Source organism: Numenius arquata, chromosome 6 (genome assembly GCF_964106895.1).
Source record: "Numenius arquata chromosome 6, bNumArq3.hap1.1, whole genome shotgun sequence".
Taxonomy (NCBI): Eukaryota; Metazoa; Chordata; class Aves; order Charadriiformes; family Scolopacidae; genus Numenius; species Numenius arquata.
The window spans coordinates 41,043,301-41,068,976 of NC_133581.1; the positions used below are offsets into that span (position 1 = coordinate 41,043,301).

At 46.8% G+C, this 25,676-nt stretch overlaps 1 protein-coding gene across 5 annotated transcripts in view; it reads left to right on the forward strand.

Moving 5' to 3' along the window:
- Positions 1-22,210, forward strand: part of AMBRA1 (autophagy and beclin 1 regulator 1) — a 129,768-nt gene extending 107,558 nt beyond the window's left edge. For all 5 annotated transcript variants that reach the window (XM_074148754.1, XM_074148755.1, XM_074148756.1 and 2 more), the window contains 3 exons: positions 10,482-10,574; positions 12,213-12,406; positions 20,608-22,210. In XM_074148754.1, the coding sequence (XP_074004855.1) occupies positions 10,482-10,574; positions 12,213-12,406; positions 20,608-21,098 (778 nt within the window). In that variant the 3' untranslated portion in view covers positions 21,099-22,210. The remainder of the gene's footprint in view (positions 1-10,481; positions 10,575-12,212; positions 12,407-20,607) is intronic.
- The last annotated feature ends 3,466 nt before the right edge of the window (positions 22,211-25,676 follow it).

A 25,676-nucleotide genomic window follows, 5' to 3' on the forward strand; every position in this document is an offset into this window, starting at 1 on the left:
TGACTAGTTTGTGACATGTATTTTCCACCATGAGAAAGGGAACTTGGTACAGAGCTCAGTGTTAAAGAAAATTAACCTGCTGCTGACTGGTTTGTGTACTATTTCACTGGGCTTCTGCGGGTCCTTACTGGTTCTTATATTGGGTAGCAATTGTTTTAAAAGTATGAACATGTACTCTAAGAACAGTTACCAAATGCTTCACTTATATCTATTCAGATCACATCTGCCGCCTTTTCTTCCTTTACCTTTTTCTAATTCTATCTACAAAAGCAATTAAATTTTATGCAAGCAATTATTTGACTTACTGCCTACTGCATGTGGCTCACTCTTTCATTGTTTTTATATATCTTGCTTTTTTCTCTTTGTTATATTACTGTCTTTAGGATAAAAGTTACACTTAGGAGAGAGTAATTGTCAATTTAAGTATGGCTTTCTTTTTGAAGAATGCAAGTAAGTTGGCATTTGTGGCCTTTTGTCACTGCCTGAGTTTTTTGTAACATGTTAAATCAAGTGTGAATGGCTCAAAAAAGTTAACTTCTTAATTTATTTTTTTCATTATTTTTTAATTTTCTTAATGAGTACAACTAGCTCCTATGTCTGGCTTCTTTTCATGCTCCCTAATTGCATAAGTACCCTTGGATATGTTTTAAGTGGAGACTTCAGAGAGGAAATTCAGTGTCTCGGCCACTTTGAGTCAATATTGATTTTTGTCCTTAGCCTCACTGACGAATAGACCTTTTTTCATTCCAGTACCATTTTCTTCTTGTTTATTTTTAGAATGTCTTTTCCTTCTTTGGCAGCACCAGTCCATCCTGCTTTCTTATAGCCTTTCTTTTCTCCGCAGGTCTATACTAGACCTTCCTTGTTGGGTTGTTTACTCCCTTGGCCTTCCAGTAAAATAATCTTTAATTTTCCAGTCTCTGATCCAGTTTATTTGTGGAGTTTCATTCGTTGTTCCTTACGCCTGTGTTTTCTAGCAGGACTGTAGTAAATCCAGCTAGCAAATAAAACAGCCAACTTCTTCATTTTTCTTTCCCTTTTTTAAATCCTCCAGCTACATGGTTCTGTAAGTGGTCTCAACGCAATGTCTATGAACTGTGAGTAACTGGGGTAAAAATTGTGGATTTGAGTTTTTTGTTGGATTCTTTTTTTTTTTTTTTTTTTTTCTTTTTGAGCAAGTTTCCCCTGTGTGCTAAACACAACACTTTTTAATTGGCTAATTTCAAAGCTGCTGAAGATTAAAAAGACAAAACTTGGCTTGCCCTGTGGATCTTACTGAGATTAGACCAAGCCAAAATCTTGGTTCTGGAGCTTGGAGGCTTTGTGTGTGCACATTTACATTCTATTTAAAAAAAAAAAAAAAGGCATTGCTATGCTTGCTAATTATCAGTTTATTTTGGAGTTGATTTCTCCCATTCTAAATGCGTTTTCCTGGGTTAATCTGCTGGCATAAGATGTACAAAACAAGCCTACTTCGAAGTTGCCTTTGTATCAATATAAATATGAGTTTCTGCTAAAAGGCTAGTGAAAGTTCAAAGAAGACTAAAGAGTGACTTTGGCTCTCGAGACTTGTAGCAGTTTAAGATGTTTAAGGCCTTAGAAGGCTTAAGCAATTTGCGCTCCCCCAAAGACTCCTAACATCCTAAATTGTCTAAGCCACTGGAAGAGCTGATAGATCATAAACAGCTTAAGATATTCTGAGGGTTCAAAGCTTATTTGGACTATAGTCTGCCTGTAATCACTTTAAGCAATTAACAAGCCTTTGGGTTTTGAGAGGAATTTGAGCAAGTTATCCATCTTTAGAGCTCGGTTTAAGGTGATCCCAAGCTAAATTATTCTTATTTAAGGAACTTAAAGCTCTGCATTCCAGAATCTGTTATTTACCTTCCAGAGGATCCCTGTGTGCTACTTGGTGTGGCTGGAGCCATGTAAGTGAAGGGTATCATGGAATACTGGCAAGATTTTCGAGTGAGAAGAAAATCCTTATTTGGTTTATTTCTGCCTTATTTATTCCAGGCTATTTCACCTGGATGGTATGTTCTTATTCACATAGGCACACATTTTAAAAATAATGATAAAACTACTGTGTAGCGCGGTATATCATACATAAAAGTCTTACCTGTGTTGTAGGAGCAAATCTTAAACCTGGGCCCACCTTGCTTGATCGTTCTGTCCATCTGCTTACAAATATTTTGCATGTAACGATGACTTCAGTATGCCCCCTCCAAATGGGTATATCTCTCTTCTACATGTCAAGGTAGCTGGTGTTTGTCACAACGTCAGTATTATGGGAGTCACACTCAGGACTAAGAGGGTGATTCGTGTTCTCTCAGGTGTGAAGGTGTGAGTTACAACTTCCTATGCTGAGAGTGGTGTTAAAAAAAAAAAAAAAAAGCTCTGGGAAAAGCTGCTGTAAAAAAACATCGTGGCATTTTGTTAGCAGAATTGGCATGGGCATCAAGGCTGTCTGTGAAGGACTTTCCTTGTCTTTATTCTCAACACAGGTTGTACCATGTAGCTTTGTGTCCCTTAAAGGCAGCGCTCTCAACTCAGTATTAGTTCTTGAGTCCCAAGGTAATCAAACGTCCAAACTTTCGTACAAAACACTCCTACTCTGTTATTGCCTTGGTGCTTAATTTCCATTTATCGCTCCTGTTGAATGTGATAGAAGACTTGATTCTTAGTTTAAGACTTTCTCCCTTGGAATGTAAGACAAATTCCTCTTAAGCTTTCTGTTGGTATGTCCTCCATGTCATGAGTCTGCTCATCTGCTACATGCAAACGCTAGGCAGGCAAATTACAAGCGCTGGCTCCCGGAATTCACTTGGGTTTTAGCTGTAGTGACCCTGTGGATCAGAAGAAACCATCACGTTTGTGTTCTTCCTACTGTGTTAATCTCTCTCATCTTCCTCACTTTGAGGTATCTAACAGCTTAGCTGACAGATGACTCTCTTCCTTAGCTGCGATGTCACATTTTTCATAGAATCATAGAATCGTCTAGGTTGGAAGAGACCCTTGGGATCATCGAGTCCAACCATCTACCCTACTCTACAAAGTTCTGCCCTACACCATATCCCCCAACACCACATCTAAACAGCTCTTAAACACATCCAGGGATGGTGACTCAACCACCTCCCTGGGCAGCCTATTCCAATGCCCGACCACTCTTTCTGTGAAAAATTCTTTCCTAATGTTCAGTCTAAACCTACCCTGCTGGAGCTTGAAGCCATTCCCTCTCGTTCTATCATTAATTACCTGTGAGAAGAGACCAGCACCAACCTCTCTACGATGTCAAGTAGTTGTAGAGAGTGATGAGGTCTCCCCTCAGCCTCCTCTTCCTCATACTAAACAGTCCCAGCTCCTTCAACCGCTCTTCATATGATTTGTTTTCCAGGCCCTTCACCAGCTTCGTTGCCCTCCTCTGCACTTGCTCCAGCACCTCAATATCTCTCTTTTGCCAGGGAAGGTGACTGTTAGAGGTGTTCCTTCTGTCTAAATCTTATCCACTGGCTGCAAGAGCCTGGGCTGTGTCCAGCTTTAGTTGCCCGCTGGTGGGCAGAACAAACGTGGGCACGTTCATGCTGTTGAGACAGAAAAGCATCATTAGTTATTAGTGCCTCCAAATTTATAAGGCTTGACCTCATTTAAAAGGTGTGAGTTTGAATAGAGTCTCTTCAAAAAATCCCGCTATTTAACCGAGCTGGCGGGACTGCACAATCAAGTAAACGGGGCCAGTGATCTTGCACAGTGTTCCGAGCTGAGCTGGCATCCTCCCTGAAGCAGGCACTTGGTGACGAGCTGCACCAAGCTGCTTGCTGTCCTGCTTCTGTGGCACCTTTGGCAATTCAAGTAGGTGTCAGGATGTGTTTCTGCAGGGTTGCTGATTTCCAGGAGGTGAAATTCCAGAAATCTGAAGGGAGCCTACAGGAGAGCCGGAGAGGGACTCTTTGTCAGGAAATGTAGTGACAGGACAAGGGGTAATGGTTTTAAATTGGAAGAGGGGAGACTTATATTAGATATTAGGAAGAAATGCATTACTGTGAGGGTGGTGAAGCACTGGAACAGGTTGCCCAGAGAAGCTGTGGATGCCCCATCCCTGGAAGTGTTTAAGGCCAGGCTGGATGGGGCTTTGAGCAAGCTGGTCTAGTGGGAAGTGTCCCTGCCCATGGCAGGGGGGTTGGAACTCGATGATCTTTAAGGTCCCTTCCAACTCTAACCATTCTATGATTCTATGAAATTAGCAGTATCAGTTTCAGGAGTAAAAATGCACGTGCCGCTATTTGCGGAGAAGGGATGACCTTTCCATTGTTCCTCTGAATGTGATGAATAGGATAATTTCATGTCACTTTAAATGTCTGTGTGGTTGATAATCGTAAACTGCAGATCTTGTGTTCTGTACAACTTACCTTGTTAGAAATCCTTATAGTTGGTCTCATGCTCTTCCCCTGGCTAGTCCTACATGGGCTATACTCAAAGGGTGTGCTCTGAAGTAGCCTAGTGCTGCTGAAGCTGCCACCTCCTCCTTGGTCAAAGGGAATCACTGCCCAGCAGAGCTACTCCAGGAATCCCGTTTGTTGGTTCCATACAGTTTGCGCTGCAGCCAATTTTCACTTGGATTTGTCTCCGCACGTGGTTCATCGCCTGCACTGAAAGCTAAATATTTATGAAGTAGAGTGTTAGAAATGATTGTTTTCCTATCCAGGCAGCTGCTAGGAGTGCCAAACTTTGCCTTGTACTGACAATACTGTTGCCTAGCTAATCATGGGAGCCAGGGATGGGCTTGCTGCGCTGATCATCACACACCGGCAGAAGAGATAATGAGCTGCTGACGAGGATGCATCTGGAATCCAGCCAAGCGTTGCATTGCGTGAGATACCATGTGCTGCCACTTCCTTCCCACCAAGGACAATGGATTCCTGTTCCTTAGCATAGTGTCACCTTGCTCTCCGTAGCTCACTCTCTATTTCCTTGGTACGGTTTGAATGCTCTAAGAGTGACAAGTCTACACAAAGGGAGGAAAGCACATACCGGGGCATTCAAATCCTTTGTAGGCCAACCTGGTTTTATATGCTTGCTCCTAGTGATCTTGAATGGAGACTGTATTTGAGCTTTAGAGAGTAATGTCTTTTGTGGAGAAAGCCAACCTTGGCAGCGTGAAAATCGGGTATTCACCTAGCTGCGTGCTGCGTGGCATCCACTTTGCAGCTAGTCTTCTCCATGTTGGACGTGCCACAATCTTCATGGTGGTAATGGGGTTGTGCTGATATTTTTAGATGGGATTGCAGGCAGCAGTGTCTTAATCAGAATTTAATTTAGTGCTGTAGCAGACAAGTGTGCTGCTGTTGGGCTTTTCCATGTGGCAGGATTTGAAGGAGAGCAGTGCATTTGTCCATTGCTGCTGCCTTCTTCAGTGTCGGGGATGGTTTAAGTGAAAAGACAGTGTTATTTATGCTTTCCTGGACATGCATACCCTACTTGCAGATTATTTTTTTTTTGTCTTGCTGCTGAGCTGTATTGTTGGGTAGAGTTGCAGAACTTTTGTCCTAATATGTCCTCCTCAACTCCCAATTTTGGATATGCCAGCAGGGGGTTACCCAGATGTCTAAGTCATGCGCTTTGTCAGTTTACTTCTTAAATACTGGTTAAGCCAATGCAGTAAATCGTATTTCAGCTTTCTTGTCACGTATGATTAATTTTGTCATTAATTCCTAGAGCCTTGGCCCTAGTTTCTTCAGGGGGATAGACCTGAGCTGTGTAGGCAATACCTCCATGCAGAGGGAGAGGCTGTGCTCCCTAAGTTCTTGGCTCTTGGTACTTACCAGGCTCCACTCTGAAACCTTATTTGACTTTCAGCAAAGCATGCAAGCCTGTGCCCTTCGTCCTCTCCAAGCTTGTTAATAATGTGAGCTGGACACGGGCGTGAAGGAAAAGTCCATCTCGGAACAGATCCCTGCTGGGAAAGCCGGGCTGTGAGCAGCTCTGCATTTAACAAAGCTAATGGAAATTTCCAGGGAGGGCTTAGAGAGCTTAGTGAAAGCCATAAAAAGGAAGAAAATAAGAACTTGACTAAGTGGACTTCACTGTCCATGACTGACGCGGTGTGGAGAATTGCAATTTTTCACCCTGAAGCCCTGGGCAAGAAATGTCCTCCTTGCTGCATCCACATCCCAGCAGCAGCATGCTCTGTGCTGCACAGAGCTTCTACCTTATGCCTTGGAAAATGTAAAAGTGCTTCCAGCATTTCCATATCTAGAGTTTGATGGAGCAAAAGTTAAATGCTTATATTACCTGAAAAATATTCGTTTCTCCAGTGTAAGCTCTGCTTCTGTGAAATGAAGAGTCAGGCCGTGATTTGCAAATCTCCTGGGAAACGTGCTGTGAAAGGCTTGCTAATTTACAAAATTCAAGCAATATTTTGGAATAAGCGTTAAAAAAAAAAAACCCTTAGGCTTTCTGAAAAGGGAGATTGCGCTGTTTTAAATAGGTGTGCTTAAACCAGTGCAAATCTTAAAGCTTAATTGAAAATCTGATTTAAACCAAGGTAATTGTGGTTGTCACACACATCTTGTTGTGTACGCAAGTTGGTTTAAGCTGCGATTTTGTGATCAAGTTGCTAATGCAGGCGCGGACTTAAAACTGGCACTAAACCCATACAATAGCTGCATTTCTTTGATGAAATTTGGCTTATTAAGAAGGGAAGTTATGATCTTTGTATAAAAAACAGTGCCCAACCAGCTTCCTTTGTTAAGGTCTCCACTGTACCTTTAGGCAGTCTGAAACATCTCCTCTGTAGCCTCAAAGTCATCTGAAGAATTAATCGGGATCAAGCTGGATGTTGCTCTTACGGCTGTGGAGAGGCAGATGAGATGCAGGTCAGAGAGATGAAGATGCAAAAGAGAACAAAGATTGTGCTGAAGGTTTTATTGCTCCAGGCCTTTTGCAAGAGGTGGAGTTGAGAGAGAAGTTGGTTTAGCTGACCCGGATGGGGGAAGAGTCTGCTGAAAGGTAGCTGTGAGAATGCTCACTGCCGTAGTGGGGAGTGATGGCTGTTTATTCTGAGCCACTTTTCTGGCTTTGCAGGGAGACACACACAGGCCAGACTAAAAAGCCAGGTTAAAGTACTGCTGTGGATGTTGAACTCCCACTGTGGCCAAGTCTAGTGACCCTGGCTTAAGCCTCTTCATCAGTGTTTCCAGAGTCAGCAACAGGAGCAGTGGCACCAGCTGCTACAGGTCCTCCTTCTGCCAAGTCCTCGATTCTCTGGCAGTAAATGAGTAGCTAATAGGACCCTGGCAGTGAAACTCAGTTGATAAACGGCAGTATTTAAAACCAAGGTGCAAAGTCATGTATTAAATGGAAAATGGCTATTGATTTCGCCATGTAGGGAAAGGGGCGAATTGACAGAATGGAGTTAGGACGGACTTTCCTGTCTAGCAACCTGAGTGTAGAGCAGTGAGCCTCCGCAGAACGGGTAGGAGCAGGGATGGGAGTTTTAAACCTGGTGTACTGCCTGTCAGCCTGCTGCCATCGTGCTTTTGTAGGGGTGAGATGAATCAGACTCGGACGTGTGTGTGTGCACACAGGAGCTGAGCTTTCCGCGTAGCATGGGAACACGCAGTGTTTGGGGCGAGAGGGGAATCAGTGCTGCCAATTCACATTTTGGCCTAGGGAAAGCTTTGCAACCCGCTGGCTTCTAGAGCGGGGAGCTGGCGAAGGCAAGCAGGGCACACAGAGCACCTTGGTGAGGAACACCAGTGGTGTAGGTGGCTGCGCCTGGGGACTATGCCTGTGCTTTAGAAAGCATGAAGAAGCGTGGAAGGAGGGGGAGAAAAGCATGGGTCAGTTTAGCTCTGTTAGATAATAGCTGCAGATAACAAGCAAACTAGGCTTTTTCTGGAAGTTTTTGCCTACCAGGTCTGAAAGTCTCGCTTGCCTAGGGAGCGTGCTGCTTTGCAGACAGCAGTGTGACAGCTAGATCTCAGTATACCAGGCAGGGGATGGAGCAGCAGGAGGGACTGGCACGGTTTTAGTGACAGGTTACCATCTGTCAATAAACTCTGAAGGCTTTGTAAATCAGCATCTCCCCGGTAGCTGCTTCCATGGGGTATAACGCAGCGCAGGGCTAGCTCAGCACAAAAAAAGAAAAAAGTGATGACTAATTGCTTCCTATAGACCATGTGCATGGTTTTGTTGACCTAGTTTTCTCCAGCTTTCATCCTTGGTCCCAGCCTGGGGTGCTGTGACCCCAGCAGCCTGGCCCAAGGCCTCCAGCACACACAGCTCTCCCATTGCGGCACGTCTGACCTGCAGCGTCCTCTAAGCTGAGGTTCTTTCCAGTTCTGCTGAGGCATCTCATTACAGGGACATAGATAGACGTAAAATACCATGTTTGTACCCAAGCCATAACCGGCTACCAACTACTTGCCCTGAACCCTTCCTTCACATTGTGGGACTACCCTTAGTTGATGCTCTGAGGCTGCCTGCAGCGCGATGCAAGTCCAGCTCTTCAGACACAATTCCCTTCCCTCTGCACAGAGCCTTTTCTCTTCTTTCCTCGCCTTATGCCCACTGCAAAGCACTGTTAACTGTTCGCCTAGCACTATGGGGGGCAGATCTGTGGTCCAGCAGCCACGTGGCGGTACACAGCACCCTTTCAAAACTCCCAGGCCAGCTCATAGGGAGCCGGTGTCACCATGGCATGGCAGAACGCTCTACAGAAAATAAATCTCTTCCATGGCAGTGCAGCCTGTAGTGCTTCTGGAGGTGGGACACAGCCCCTCCTCTGACATTTCCGTATGGCACAGAGTAAGCTGGATTTGCTCTTACCCTCTTCCAGTCTAAGAGCTTTAGGGCCTTAGAAATAGTGGGAGATGCACTTACAGCGTCTTGGTTATGGTGATTTAGATTCTGTGATTGCTTAAAGTCTTCAGTAATAATGTGATGATTACAATACATTGCTACAATATTTTGTTAACCTTGCCTGTTCCTGTGAAGTGATTAGCCAGCCCTGGCTTTGAGTATCTTTTTGGGAAATGCACTGTGAAAGGTTGCCAGATAATTGGCTGTTCTGTTAAACTTAATAGTATTACTCATAGAATCATAGAATGGCCTGGGTTGGAAGCGACCTTAAAGATCATTGAGTTCCAACCCCCTGCCATGGGCAGGGACACGTCCCACTAGAGCAGGTTGCTCAAAAGTCCTGTCCAGCATGGCCTTGAACCCCTCCAGGGATGGGGCAGCCACAGCTTCTCTGGGCAACCTGTTCCAGTGTCTCACCACCCTCACAGTACAGAATTTCTTCCTGATATCTCATCTAAATCTCCCCTCTTTCAGTTTAGAACCTTTACCCCTCGTCCTGTCACTCTACTCCCTGATCAAGAGTCCCTCTCCAGCTCTCCTGTAGGCCCTTCAGGTACCAGAAGGAGCTATAAGATCTCCTCAGAGCTTTCTCTTCTCCAGGCTGAACAACCCCAACTCTCTCAGCCTGTCCTCATAGGAGAGGGGCTCTAACCCTCTCGTCATCTTCATGGCCCTTCTCTGGACCTGTTCCAACAGGTCCATGTCCTCCTCATGTTGGGGGCCCCAGAGCTGGACACAGTACTCCAGGTGGGGTTTCACCAGAGCGGAGCAGAGGGCAGAATCCCCTCCCTCACCCTACTGGCCACAGTGCTTTTGATGTAGCCCAGGATGCGATTGGCTTTCTGGGCTGCAAACACACACTGATGGCTCGTGTTGAGCTTCTCATGCACCAACACCCCCAAGTCCTTCTCCTCAGGGCTGCTCTCAATCCATTCTCTGCCCAAACTGTATTTGTGCTTGGGTTTGTTGTGACCCATGTGCACTTGGCCTGGTTGAACTTTGTGAGGTTTGAATTAGCTGTAAAATTCAAGTTTTGGACTTTTAGGACACACAGGTAGTTGATCCAGTACAAACTCTTTTGTGGAAACTTACTAAAATATCTTCTACATCTGCCCTTGCTCCACAGTGACTGTCAGTGAGAGGGCTGTATAGAGATTTATTTATAAGTGGAATGAGAACCATTTGTGAAGAAACTAAATGTCAAATAAGAGCAGTGTTTTACTCAGCATTACCTAGTGCAGGAAATGCTGGCAGGCACCACAGAGAGAATTGGCCTTCCCGTTCCAATTCTTTGTTTAGTCACTTGGAGTTAGGGTAACCTGATTTTATACACACAGTTGTATGTCTTCATTTCCTGAAAATCTTGCTGCTCCTGTTGCTGTGCTAATATTGAATTGAAATACACGGAATATTCCAGAGCAATCTGGGTAATACAGTGCTCCATGTTCGCAAGGCTGTTTATGGTGGTGAACCCTTTTAACGAAAACATGAATTGAGCTAGATCTGTAGTTTCTGTAGGGCAGGAATCAACGCTGTCCTTCGTGTTGTGGGGACGTAATGTGTGCTGGCTGGAGGATTGTCCTGCCATACTAATATTTTTTTTCCTTCTTTGGTGTTTCAAGGGCCTTAAACTCTGGAGTTGAGTACCACTGGGACCAGCTGAATGAGAACGTCTTTGCTGTGCATTCCAGCAGCAGGAGCACTGAGCGGCCCGGGTGAGTCTCCTGGGTACGGGTTAGAGAGATCTGACCCTTTCTGCTGCTTTTGTTACATCTGACAGCACCACTTCTTCTGCAGTCCCTTAGCACTGGCAGCTTAAATTATGCAATTTTTTTTCTTCTTCTGACACTGTCTAGTTGGGCTACCTGATCTGCTTCCAGTAAGTGACATTCAGTGCCCAAAAGTGCTGCCAGTGATTGTGAACTACGTGTGTCATCCGTGGCCTCAGTAACATCCTTGAGCAAGCTGCGGGAAGAACTTGTGGGGCTTCAGGCATCAAAAAACCCCATGCAAAAGTAAATGGCCTTTGGACGATAACTGAAGAATGGGGGATTTTGCGGAGATGGGTGCAAATCCACTGGGCAGTCCTGGTGACTGATTTTCATCCCTTTGGTTTCTAGTCATGGGACAGTTATTTCTCAGCAATAAACTCTAAAAATAAAGCTAAATCCCTTGACAGCCCGATTGGCTGCTTCATCCAGTCTGTCTGGTGATGCATGCATTAGTTATTCTAAACACAAGGGTGACGCTGCAGTCCCTTGCTTCTTGTCCCAGTGAAGAGTACTTCTCCTTAAGCCAGCTGTTCTCAGCAAGAGGGTGGCAGTCTTGTTTCTGAATTGTGAGCTCCAGGATCCCAAGGAAGTCATGAGCTGGTGTACAGGGCAACGTCTGTGCTGTCCTACAGCCTTGAACTGATTGAGACTGAAAAAATAGGCAGTAGAAATTCTTTACTCTGCCACATGAGTGGATATTGCCACTACTCACATTTTTTGACAGCACATATCAGTCTTGCATGATGGGTTTAGGAGCAGCTTGAAGGCAGAAATACTGCTCAGGAATGAACTAGCTCAGAGAGCAAGGAAAGTGTGGCGGGTTTCAAAACCTTATGACAAAAGGTTGGGAACGAGGCAATCTTTCCTAGAATCTCTTTACCATTCGCAGCACTTAGAGCCAAAGGTCAGTTTTGGAAAGAGCACCCAAGCATTGTCAAGATTCAGCTCTTGTAAAGTCGTCGTACACTTCAGCTGTTCAATTCTAAGAAGAAGCTAATGAGCCTTGAGGCGGTTCCTGTTGTTTGCTCTTGAGAACAGAGAATTTCTCTTGTCCAACTGGAACGGGCAGAAACGCCTGCTGGAGTGCATTCACTTGTGATGCTGACAAACTAGAAGGTCCAGAGGAGGGAAGGGATACAGGCTGCATCCTTGGGAGTTAAAACCACCCTGCTGACGTGCAGAGGGAGGTTGTGTGTGTGTGTGTGTGTTTGTGGTCCTGCACTGCATGTCGTGTTGGCTGCTCAACGCAGTGACCCCGAGTCAGAGTTGTTCTGCAGGCTCAGTGATGCTACAAGGATATCTCTCTGTGCCTGTCAGACACGCTGCTTCTGTGGAAGGGTGAGTAGACTGTAAGACTCTGTTGGCTTAAACCTCAAGAGACCAGCCAGCTGAGGCTGGAGAGGGGTGTCTGTGTGTGTGCAAATAAGTGCAGGTCACAGCTCTCTCCAGCCCCATCTGCTCAGTGGCTAGCAGGTGTCTGGTTGGAGTGGAGGCAAGGAGAGGCTCAGGTGAATGCTTCAATCTTGCTGGGACACATTGCCTCCAATGCTCCTGGTCTTATTTGTTTTTCTCTCTTTTCAGAACCAGCAGAGCCACATGGAGGACAGACAGGGACATGGGCCTGATGAATGCCATAGGCCTGCAACCCCGAAACCCCCCCACCTCTGTGACTTCGCAGGGTACCCAGACCTTGGCGCCTCAGCTGCAGAATGCCGAGACTCAGACAGAGAGGGAGGTACAGGAGCAGGAATCCGCCTCTGCAGGGACTGGGGAAGGTAGGAGCCCAAGCAATGATTTATCTGACAAAGCTTACCTGGTGAGTGAGGAGTTTCCACATAGGTTCCACATTCTGTCAGTGCATTTGAACACTCCTGTTATCCCTTCAGCAAAGATTTCTCCAGCCTAATTTGCCTGTAGCCAGGCCAAGATGATCAGGAGGGTGAATCTCTGTCCATATGAATAGAGAAGTTGTCTTTTTCACATGCTTTTAGAGGACAAAATGAACTCTTCTCCAGATCATTGTGTCTTTGTAGAATCAGCTGTACTGCCATCACTTCTCACAAATCTCCTAAACCCCAGCCATCGGTAAAGCAGCAAACTGCTAAGAATTATCCTTTCTGCCTCTGTATTAGAGCTTAGCTTGGTCCTTAAACCTCTGCATCTAAGACTTGTGCAGGCTTCACAAGCTCAGCATCTGGATACAAAATAAAATACTGTAAATCACTTCTCACAATGTATGATTATTCTGTTTAGTCTCGTCAATAAAGGCTGCAATGAGTGTCCAGGTCAGCCATTCAGAACAGTCTCTAGTGTTTTTCAGACCAGGAAAACTTGCCATCATGTAAAGAGCTGGAAGCAGATGATGTGCAATTCCCTAACGATAAAATCACTTATCTTTTGAAAGTGTAGTGATTTTTCTCTGTGCTTCTTGCCTCTATACTATAGCATAGTGGTTGAATCCAGCTCTGAAGACTTGGCTAGGAAGGAGTTGGGCAGTATATACATAGGACAGAGAGAAAATCAAGGAGACAATTTTGAAGGTGTTGGTTCACGATGAACCCACTTGGCTTTGGGTAGGACCCCATGACATGCCTGTTTGTGCCTGTATGCTTTCTTGTGTTCTGTCACTCTGAAAGAGGCTTTTTGGCATGTGACTCTTCCACAGTTTCTGTTGTGGACCATCCAGCATGTGTGCTGAAGCTTTGTATTTCTCTGATCTCGGCTCTTCTATTAAGTGGCAGATTCCTGACAGAGTTTCCCATCTGCTTCTCTCAGCAGAGCTGGGTTTAACCTCTCTGGAAGGTTAGTACAGTTGAGGGCATATGAATAAGGCTGGAATATAGGGTGCCTGGACAACTGCTGAACTTGTGGGAACTGGTTCTTCCACTGAATGTGGTATGTATGCTGAGAACAGGGTACAGTGTGGGACCTTCTTGCATCAAGGCCATGATGGCTGATGCTTTAGGCTTGGGGGTCTTTCTGTGCTCTCTTAAACCAGTGGAGTTCTCCAGTGCTGCTTCTCTGTCCTGCCATCCTGCAATTGTCTGAAGGCTTCATTATCCTGTTCTTTCTGATTAATGTTTCAATTTTCAGATCTAGAACATGGATTTTAACTAGACTATTAATTAAATGGGGAAGGGTTGTCCTTTACCAGTGCCTTGGGCAGGGTATCTCTACAAAGGAGTAAAATACATAGTGTTTGGAAGAAAAAGAATGTAGATAAAAAGCCTAGGACAGAGACTTCTCTTTGTCTCCCTTTCTTGCTTGGAAGAAGATTGGTGGGTTCCACATTTGATATAATTTCTGGGTCAGACGCTGACTTATCGCATGTTCCCTTGCAAGTGGTCTCGCCTGTAAAATGGGCTGTCATACTCCTGTTTACTATATAAGGATCTTTAGAACAAAGGAGTTATTCCGGTATGGATGCATGCACTGGAGATGAGCCAAGTAGTCTTACCCTGTAGTTGATCAGTTTTATGCCAATTATGCATCCTCAGTGGAAATCCCTGTGCAAAAGCTCAAGAGCAGCTCATAGCGGGGAGCTGTCAAGAGATAAACTACCAGGAGCATGTAGGATCCAAAAAACATGACAGAGGAAGAGTACAAGGACCTATCAAGAAGCAGAAAGACAAACTTTCAGCTGCTGTTACCAACACCTCAGCCAGGGACTTGGGGCATCGGTGGCCTGGTTCATCCAGGAGTCTTTGTGCTTCACATTATACTTGAGCCCCGTTGCACTGCTTGTGGCATTATGGTTACTGTATTTCCAGCATCATAAACACTTGCGGTGCTCATCCATTGTGTTCAGGCAGGCTAGATTAGATGCGGCACTGCTTTTCTCACAGTTAATTTCCCCACTGTATCTACCATAACTCTTTGCCTGTTGAAAAGGAAAACAGTGTTCCCTAATAGCAGGATCTAGATGTCAGGGACAGGAAGAGGTGGGGGAAAAAATGTTCTACCACTAGCTTGGTGTGTGACCTAGGGCAAATTATTAATCATCTACCAAATGGGAATAAATCTTCCCATAGTACAGTACACCAGGGGCTGTGAAGATTAGTGTTTTGTATGGGGCTTTGAAGATGTAAATCACTACGTAAAGGCTTTAGCGGTATTATCAGCAGCAGAATGGATAAATCAGATGTGATTCTGAGTAATGTAAAGGATAGTGTTTTAGTTATCACATTGTCATTGGGGGGGGGGAAGGATGACTCAAAAAAACCCTTGAATGTTTTAAAAAAAAAAAAAAAAAAAAAGAAAAAAGAAAAGAAAGGCTAGTGCTACCCCCAAGAGTGGGTTTCTGTCCTATGTCCTGTCTGCCCTGCTGTTGTGGGGAATTTTGGCTCAGGGCATTTCTTGCAGATAAGTGCTTACTGTACAAAAAAAAAAAAAAAGTATGCAGAATTGCATCAGAAATCTAATTAAGCTCTGTGCGGGTATAAATAGTTTCCTTTTCTCATGCAAAGCTCTGCGGGGACTTTGCTGTTCTGATTATCTTTCTACCTCCTTTGGAGGAATGAGTATATGATGACTTTATTAGAAGTGAATCCCTCTAAATGTCTGTATCTTTCTGTTTTGCAGCAGTTGATAGCTACCTTGTGAACTCTGCTCCCAAGCCACACATAAACCAAAGCAAGTTAGAGTTGAGAGAAAACGAGGAGAGGCACGAAGAAATGCCTCAGTGTTTCAGCTGTCTCCTAATTTCTTTTAAGCTGACAGACATAGTGGAAATTGTGATGGAGTTGTAATTTTGAGGCACTCTGAATTAGAAACAGTCTGTTGGGAGTTATACTACCCTCTCCCTTGCAAATGGACAGGAATGATGGGGGAGGGATCGGTATTCGACTGGCAAATTAAATGTCACTCAAAACCAACAAAAATTCCTAATGAGGTTTAATGGCCAGAAGCTTTAACCTTTAGCAGTTGTAATTCCCAGGCTGTGGCTGCCGCTTGTCCAGGCTGCTGGATCTATGGAGTAGGGCGCAAATGGCAGTGGCCATCAGGGACCACAACTGTGCAAAAGGTGCCCCAGGCTGAGGATGTTTTCAGAGGTCCCTTCAGGACACTTGTTTGATGGCGTGCCCGTGCTGTCCCCTGGCTCTTGATGGTACATCAGTACATCTTTCAGGTAATCCAGTTGTTTAAAAAGAAAAAGAAAAAAAAAACCACGTGTAAAAAAAACCCTCGATGGAAATAACTGAAAGGCAATTGTAATCTCAATTCCTATTATCTGCGTTGCCTTTGGGGCTTAAAATTCAGATAGCTAGCTCAAGGCTCATTGTGCAAGTAGGCACATGTGTCTGTGGGGGAACAACATATTGACTACTGTCGTGCCATATACAGGTTTTAACCTATTTGGTTGAAGTGCTTCTCAGCAGCCAGTACGAATTTCCAATCTGTCCAACTGCTTTCAGAAGTTGCAGCAGACAGTTTTGAGAGGGGGAAGGGTTGTAAAATGAAGGCTTGAGTTTGTGGGATTCAGTCTTGAAAAGGCAGCACATGCAAGCGAAACTTCCCTGGTATAAGCAAAGCATCCTGAGGAGCACTTAAAGGCAGAGTCAGTGTGTCTGCATGGGATGTAATTTATTTAATCTGAGACATTAGGAACGTGCGTCGGGGTGCTGCATAGGCAGGAATACCCTGTCCCCAGCTGAGCCTCATGAATGCTAAGAAGAAACACATTGTTTTACATTAGCTGAACACATTCTTGCAATGCTGTTGTCAGATGTGATGTGACTCTGGTGCGATTAGTGTGCAAATGGGAACCAGGGCACCAGGGATCGGCTTCCAGATCTGCCCCTCGTTCTCCAAGTAGAAACGTGGGTAGATCCCTTAGCCTTTCATCTGCCCGTCCATCTGTAAAATGTGCGTCATATGTCCTATACAACTGCAAATTTCAGTTTCTCTTTAAAGCACTACCTAAAAAATAGAATCAGGTTCTAGAAGCACGTACTGCGCAAGCCTTTGCAGTGTGAGCTACTCCAAGTACCTGGCTCTCTTGGGATTACATTATGGGGGCTACTTTTAAACTCTCGTTACAAAAATAAGTTTCACTCATACAAATCACCAAGGTGAGATACCGCTAAGAACTTTTTTACAAGTCAAAGCAGTTATGTCTTTTCTGAGTTCGGTGGAGTTGTTTGGATTAGCTGCCTCAGAAAGGAAGTATGAATATGCTTCTGAGCTTGGTTGGGGAGAAAAGTAACTGGTAGTATTTCTTCTAGCACTAAGGGAAATGTGATTATTCATAGCTGCTTATGCTGTGGTGTGACCCTCCCTTTCCTATTCTTATGCAAGGAGTGAATTCATTTTAGAATGCTGATATTTTTATCTTTGAGCATCTGAATTAGTGGGTCAGCTCACACCTCAGAGCTATTATTCCATGTTCTCTGAAGATTCTGCAGTGCTTACTCTTAGTTCTAATTTTGAAGCTTTGTTTGCAAGCCTGGCTACTAACTACTGCTGGTTTTAGAAAGAGGAAAGCTGAAAATAGGAAAAAAAATACAAGTGCAATGTCAATATATCACACAGCCACAGAGGAGCCCGATGTCATCCTTGCTTCTGTGGGCTTTGCTCTTTATCAGGTGTGTGCGGTCCGTGCCCAGGGATAAACAAGTTGTACTCCCCGTAAGTACTTCAGAGACCACTTCATTTAACAGTGGAAATGCTTCTGCCTTATGCCCAGCTCCATTGAAAGTTTGCCAGATGTTGCACCTTTGTAGTCTTCTGTGTCAAACTCTTGTCTTGCTGGAGCAGCGTGGCAGAGGAATTCTAGAGACAGATGCGTTAGCTGGGGAGTATTTTGTTAAATGTTGGAGCCAGTCAGCTAGATTGACAGAAATCCCCTGGTCTTCGAGATAATTACTCTCAAGAGTAATATTTGGTTTCTGTGTGTGGGATAGATGGGGTTCCGGACCTCTGGAAAGGTCACTTCGGTTAGAGCAGAAAAGGTTTGTAGGAACACAGCACTGTGGATGCTAATACTTAATTGTATTGTGGAAGGGAACCATGGGTGGTGCTCTTCTACCCTGTCAGGCACAGAACTTTGTGTCCCCGTCCAAAAAAAGACTATCTCTTGAGATTGCTTCCTGCTCTGTGATGGATTCTGATACAGGGACAGCCTATGTGGAGGACGAATTGGCAGGTGTTACACTGGTACTTCACATACTTTATCTGGAGCTGGTTAGCTCAGTTTTCTAGATTTTGTCTAGAAGTAGTGCTCTGTGAGGTTTTTCTATTTCTCTGACCCTAGAAGGTAGGCTTAGAAGAACAAAAGCTTAAGATAAAGGATTTTACAGAGCCTGGGAGATCAGAATGGAGTTTGGAGCAAAAAAATGAGAGAAATTGCCTTCTCTGTGCGGAGAATTAGATGTGCTGTCACTTAGCCTACTCCTGCACAAGTTCAGGTTCATGCTCTGGATATGCCTAAACCCTTTGGAATCTGAATAAAAAGTGTCCTGAGTATGGGGATTCTCTCTGTTCCCCCCCCCGCCCCCTCCCGCCCACAGGGAATGGGATTTGGCCACTGCAGTCTGAGGTGTGGGGTTTACGGCGTTGCTGCTGTTTTGTGTAAGTGCCTGTGTGCACACCCTGAACCCTCCACCAAATGGAAGTTAGCTTATTCCGCTCACGCTGAGCTGATATAGCCTGCATTGGCAGCCTGGTGAAAGTACGTGTGTGGGAGTCACCAGGCAGCGGAAAGGGGCTGTACGTGGATCTGTGCTGTAGCTCAGCTCAAGGGAAATTGCGCAGGAAAGCTTTGCTCTGAACCAGTCAGCCAAAGCCATTGTCAAAACCGGAGGGGTGAAAGGGGGAGGACAACCCGCAAAGCAGAAGTGAACAGTGAGGCTCGCTTCTGGCCCTTGATGGGGCTCTCTTTCTGGAATTTCCAACACTGCTGTATCTCTGTGCTCGTCATCTGAGGGCTCGTGACTTGCTGATTTCTGCTGTGCCGTCAGCTCTTGCCGGTTTTCTGAGCAAGCGGCTGCCTCGACTGGAAATTCAGCCGTGGCACGTGGCAGTAAGCAGGCAGGGAAGAGCAAGGGGTGCTGCGGTGTGCACTGCACGCGTGGACTCTTCTGGGGAAGCACGTTTGTAACGCTGAGGAGCATCGGCTGGGGATTCTTGCCGATTCGCTGTTCCAATGCTCCTGCATTGGGCTGGTTTATAGTAAGTAATCTGTCAAGAGCACAGTACCTGCTGTTCCAGGACCTGGAGGGGGGGGTGGCGCTGGCTGGTGTGTCTCTCAGCCAAGTTGCACATCTTGGCTTTCTCACACTTCTTCCCTGGCCTCACCAGATGGTTGGTAACAAAGTGCTTATGGCTATGCCCTCAGAAGGAAGCGATGACTGAATCCAAAACCATGCTTTTCAAACCTTCCACTTAACTTCTGCTCATAATTAATCCTTCGATATCCCCTGGCATGCGTGTTTTTCAACTGAAGTTTCCGGTCTAATAGCTGCCTCTGTCTGGTCTCAGTCCTCATGCTGGCCAGCCAGGTTCCTGGTTTGTGCATCAGCCACATCCTGAACAGGATTTCTCTGCTGGAGTTGTGGGTCAGGCTCTGCCCAGGGGGTATTCTTGCTCACTCCTCCAGGCTCTGCTCCAGATTCTTATGTGGTTACTGGTGTCTCTGTGGTCTCACTGGTGCTCTAACCAAGGAGATATGCAACGGCTCTATGTATAGTGGATATAGCAGGCTTACTACATTCCTAGCAGAAAGGAACTTAGTCTGCTTGTGAGAATTAAATTTGCCCTTAATGTCCATAGTAATTCTACAGCGGGGCAGTATGTCAGCAGACTTGCTTGAAGATGAAATTAGCCATATCCTGTGGTAGAGGAAGACAGTGGTGTTTGATGCAAGTACCACTGAGCCCATGAGGAAGGGGAATAAGCTGTCACTGACTGACTGCATAACACGTTAACAGCTTTATCTTGCTTTTTTTAAAAAAGAACCTCTACAGTGGCATAATGTAGACTGTGCTGAATACCCCAGCTCCCACGTTGGATACGTGATCTCCACCCTACAGCCCCAAGTAGTTTTGACTTCCTAGTCAGTGTGGAATGTTGTTTTTTATTGTGTTTTAACTCCTACCTACATGTAGCCTTTTTGACATTTGTGTTCATTTCCTTGGTGCCAGGAGAGCTCATGGCTTTCTCCTCTCCTCTAATCAGCACTGTGATAGCTTCATGGGGCTGGGAGTGAGATTTATCTCTTTAATAAGAATCCTCAGGATCCCACTGTGGAATGATTCTAGCAGTTTATGATTACAGATTGTTCTCCCCAAATGGTCTGGGTAAAGTTTGTAGCAAAAGGAGAATGCTGGGAAACAGAACTGGGCTTGGACCTTCCTGCCGTGGGGATTTAATCTGTTACATAGACTTTTTCTATGAGATTTTATTCTTCAAAAGTAATCTTCAGCAACCAAGGCCTCAGACCTCAGTACAGCCTGACTATGAAGGGAAGACTCAGAGTAGACGAAGACTCTAGGTCTTAAGAAATGTTTTTTGCATTCCTTAAAAAATATCAGTCAAGGGGAGCAGGAGCCTACACGCTTGACCTTTCCTTGATCATAGGTGATGTGGAAGCACAGGCTGTGTTCTGTAGCTGCTGTCTGCTCTTGGCCAGCAGCTCTTGGCCAGTCCTGTGTCCTCTCTGATACTGGGGAGGTTGCCATCATGTCATCTGCCTATGGTGTTCTCAAACAGGCCAAGTAGGAAAGGCCACAGGACTCTAACACCATGGTGAAATGTTTGGTTTATTGCAGTGCAAACTGAGGTTTTTCTTCCTGCCCCTGTGGTACTGGCTGCACTGTCTCTGCAGCTGTGAGAAAGCACACTGCCTCTTGGACACTGCTTTTTTCCCTGCCTGTATGGCTAGATAAGAGCTGCTTCTCCAAGGCTTGGACATGAAATGCTTTCTCTTTGTGTTGTAGTTTGCTTTGTGCACCAAAGTTGCTTCTGCTTTCTCTTGCAGGTGAAGGTCCTGAATATGGGGCCAGTGGGGAAGATGCCCTGAGCAGGATCCAAAGGCTGATGGCAGAAGGTGGCATGACTGCCGTGGTCCAGCGGGAGCAGAGCACCACCATGGCGTCCATGGGCGGCTTTGGCAACAACATCATTGTGAGCCACCGGATCCACCGCAGCTCTCAGACTGGTGCGGAGTCCACTGGAGCTGAGGGCACATCAGCACAGCAGTCCACCTCACTGCAACTGGCAGCTGAGCTGGAGGGACGGATCCTTTCGGAGTCTATGCAGCTGTCAGAGCATGGCCTGAGCCCGCGGACAGCCCCTGGTGGGAGTGAAGGACAAAGCGCTGGTGATCTGGACCTGCCAGAGCAGGCCCAGTCCTCCATGGACACTGAGGGACCAATTGAATACAGTGACCTAACTAATAATAACCATCTTCCTGACAGTACCAACTTCTATAGTAATGACAGCACCAGTGGGGAGTCGCGGAACAGGTAGAGATTGAGTTGTGTGTTGGTGCTACCCTTGTACTGCTCAGCAGAGACCTGTACCTCACAGCTGGCCAGGAGCTGGAAGAGTAGGGACGTGTGGCTCTGACAGGATGCTGGTGTTTCAGAGGGCTCCTCTATCCTGGGTGAGTGGGAAAGGATAAGGACTGCAAGGGAAGCCATGGGGAAGAAAGCGTACCTAAGTTCCAACATTCCCACTGCTGAAGAGTTAAGAGGAGTATGAACCATGCTGGCTGCACATGATGCAGATTTTTGAAGCCCCATGGGATCCCCTGAGCTCAGCCCTAACCCTTGCAATTTGGTCAGTGTCATCCTTTGTAAAGTTTCTTTCCTTTCCTCTTTCCTGCCCTTTTATGCCCCGGGGCTGATCAGTAGAATGAAGAAAGGGAAAGGAGCCTGCAGCATCCTTCTGGAGATAGGCAGTCCTACCATACAAACCTGGGCGTGATGCTCCAGCTCCATTGCTGGAGTGGAGGAGTCTTCCAGGCCACAGTCCCACTCGGTGGCACAGCACTGCTCCCCGCTCAGAACGTGGTGTTCTGAGATCCATCCTGCCTGCATTGTGGTCTTTTCTGGGAAGAGCTGGGCTTTGCCAAAACCTGTGTGGCTCAGGATCTGCTCACAGGTGGGGATCTTTCCTTTTTAGAGAGTTAGTTTAATACTTGGCAGGAATTTCAGCAGAGCTGCTGTGTAGATGAGTAGAGGGACAGGGGCTACTGCTCTCTAGTCAGGATGCAGTTCAAGCAAGGATGTTCTAAGCTGTGCCAATATTAACATGAATGAGCCATCCCAGTGGTTTTATGGTGCCAGGACTGAGCTAAACCTCCTTGGCAGGGGGCAGGAAGTGTCTTTCAGCTCCAGGCCAGGGTGTGAGGTATGAGTCTGTGATGTAAGGTGTTGCATGTGAAATCTTGACCTTGTACATGTAGTTTCTAGTGGAGAAATCAAGGCTCTGATATTTTGTTTTTAGTCTCAAATGTGATTTTCCTTTTCATTTGTAACTCTCCATCCCTAGCAGGCTTGTGGAGGAAGGACGGGGAGAGCGTGAGTGCTAACGAGGGAAACACCAAAGATCAATGTCATTAAAATATGACAAACCCTTGCTTGACCTACTGTCTTCATTGGTGTGATGGTTGTCTCTGCATTCGGCGTTGGGATAGTTACATCTAGCTCAGAAGCTTAAGGCAGCTTACAAATGTCACATGATGACCACCCCCTTCCCAGGAGGAAAGCAGGCTCAGCCTTAGAGTTGGAAGCCCAAAACTGGGAAACAGGGAAGAGCATTTGGGAGTCTTGATTGCAAATTGCCTTTTAACCAGTCTGGAGATGAACAGACACTCCAGCATTTCCCATCACTCAAGTGCTGCATTAGGGAGAAAGGGGAGCACTTCTACTGTCCCACTTAAAAAGGTACGTAGAGATGCAGCGCTGTCTGTCTCTGGCAAGCAGAGAGCGGCCTGTCTTGCTGATCTCTCAGAGCAGAAAAAAGGGGTGCAGTATCTGGCTGTTCTGGATAAAGGAATGCCTGCCCCAGTGTTACCGCTCTGCGGTGAGGGATGCTTCCCCTGCTGTCTGAGCACCTGCCGGCAGCTGCCGCGCTCCTGCCTGGCTCCTCTAGACTCTGCGCTGCAGAGACATTACAATAAATAAGGCTGTCATTAGGCAGCACTCAAGCTCCCAGTCAGAAGAGTCTGTTAGAGAACATTAAGCAAATCTTCTCTTAAATCACAGCCTGGAAATGAACCTTAAATCAAATCAGCTGCTGCCAGGCCTCATTGCAGAGTGTTAATGAGGCTCTAAAACCTGCCCTGAGCCAACCACATCCCTGATCTGACAGGAGAGCAGCCTGAAAAACGGGATTCCCTTGTGTGGTGAGGAAGGTTTCATGCATCCCTGTATTGCCTCAGTGGTGGCCCGAGGATGTGCTGGCACTTGAGAGCTGGAGGAGCTGTGTCTCAGCTGAAGACTTGGGCAGACAGGGCGGTGCAGGTCTAGGCAGAGCTGTTTACCGCTCTGCTTCAAAACAAACTAAAACAGAGCCTGGAAAAAAACCTGCTTCTGCTTCAGCTCAACCTGGCACTTCTTCTTCCCTCTCCCTGCACGATTCCCGGAAGAATCTTGAGGCCCATTCTTGGTAGATGTTTTGCAGAGCATTTACAGATGTCCATTCCCGTAGCCAAAGCCAAGCTACCTACAGAAAAATTTCCATCCCAGTTGGAGGAAGGTCTTCTGGTATGCCTCACGCTAATGTTGGCAGATTCTCAAAGGCCTGGCGTGTACCATTGCTGGGCACTCTGGCCAGGCTGCTGTACAGAGGCCTGAAGCCTGCTCTGCTGAGGACTTCCCCTTGGTCCAGACCTGCCCCCACTGGAGACGGTGGCAGAGCAGGTAATGAGCTCCAGTGGGAGCAGGAGCAAATGACAGCTTCTGACTTTGACATCGACTCAGGACATCTCTGAAGCTCCGAAGCAGCTTTCCATTTGAGGCTTGGCGGGGGAACTCTTCCAGATGAGGTAAGGATGGAGGCCTGATCAGAGCAGGCAGCTTGGATGTTTCTCCTAACCCACATTGTAGCTCTGGGCCAAAGGCTGGTAACAGCTGCAGCCTGACTTTAAGTGGGAACAGTGGGTAGGGTGGGTGTGGGTGGGCTTAATCTTCAGATACTTCCTTGGACATGCCTTGTAGATGACCTGCTGTGGCCACACAACTAAGCAGGTACTATCAGTTGTGGGCTCGTATGTAGAGAAAGCAACGCTTTTGTTTGTTTGTTTCCAACCTAAAATCTGCCAAGCTCAGTTTCCATCCCTACCTGAGACCTGATGGAGGGAGATGGGTGGGTGGGAAGAGGGGGGACTAGAGGGAAAATTGAGCACGCTTTTATGCTGTGGACTCGCTTCCCCACCACCACCCCCCAGTACAAGTTATTTCTTATGCCTTCCATACTTCTTGTAGAACAAAACTCTCTCTCTGCTTTGGACTACCCTGTCCTGGCCCAGCACTCATCCTTGGTTGGTTTGGGCAGGGTTGAGCTGACTTGTAGCCTCGAGCAGTAACACCCTTGAATCTCCACGATGAGTGGAGGCCTGGAGACCTGCGCAGAACGGGAGGCCGAGGGATTGCCCGCATCCAGGACAAGCGCAGCGGCGGCAGAGGACTCCTTCCCCACCACTTACCTGCTCGCTGCAGCGTGGCAACACCGCGCCGGGGCAAACACCCGGCCAGGAGCCACTTGGAAATTCAACAAGAGCTGTCTGAGGAAACCAAACCAGAGCTGTGCCTGCTTGCTGGCCCAATTTAGGAGGCAAAACGAGAGCTTTGCTGCTTGGGAGCAGGAAATAATCTTAAAAACCAAAAGCTTTTCTCAGCCAGCCTTAGCCTGTCAGGAGCCTTTCAATGTGCTAACAAAATCCTGGGGAAAGGAGAAATACAGTGCAGAGAATTTTATTTAGCTTTCAAAAGGCTTTTGATAAAGTCCCTCACAAGAAGCTATTAAAGAAACTTAGTCACCTCAAGGGCGAGGGGTAGAGTCCTCGTGGAGGTGGGAGCTGTTTGAGTTGGGAATTGGAGTCAAAAGTAACAACCAATTCTGGGCGCAGAAAGAGGTTAATGGTGGGTTGGTCAGGTTTGGTAGGAGCCAGTGTTCTCTAAAAGCACTAATGAGCTGGAAGAGGAGGGAAACAGCTGAAGATACAAGATCATTTAGGTTAGCTAGGAAGAGAGAAGGTGCCAGAAGCCTGGGGCAGTGGGAGGAGGTAAATGGTTGGAGCTGCTGTGCGGCAAGGGGGCTTTTGTACAAATCCTTCACAGCACTAATCTGCACAGGCACTGCTGCAGCCGGTGAATGCTCCAGTACCCTGGAGCCAGGGACCAAACCAGCTGGTGAGGGGAGACCCGGCATCCCACGGGGGTTGCTGAAGCCCTGGCAGGGGGTACAGCAAAGTGGTGAGATGTGCTTGTCCCTACGAGTCCTGTGTTTCCTGCCCTCTCTCCTTTCCTGGCCTGTTGCTCCGTCTCCAGCGCCTCCATTTGACTCCCCCTTGGAAGTTCTACACCATACCCACATGTGTCCGGCGTGGGGTGTCCATGGGGTGACCCTGTAGCTGGCTGGTGCTGGGACCCCAGCTCTACCTGATGGCCAGGAGCTGTGCACAGGGACCACCACTGGGTGCACGGGGAGCCTCTCTCCCCCCTGTGGTACCAGTGCTAAGGCCCTATAGCCAGCCCCTCCGCTTGGGCTGCCGGCTGGGGGCCGGCTGCCCTCTCTGCTCAGTCCCAATCTGTCAGAGAAGCTGTTCTCCAGCAGGAATAGGCAAATTAATTAAAGCATGCGGCATGTGAGCCATCCGCCTCTAATTGGGATCTCGGTGTGCAGCACGTCAATGTCACGCCGCTGCTGCCTCTGTGTGGAGGGGGCCCTCGGCGCACAAGGGCAGCCGGAGGGGGGGACACGGCAGCCTTTCATTTCCAGCTGCCACCCTCTGCCAGCCAATTAATGTCGGTGCCCCCGGGAGCAGAGGCCTCTCTCCTCCCTGCCCTGCTGCTGCTGCCTGGCTCCCGCAGTGCTAAT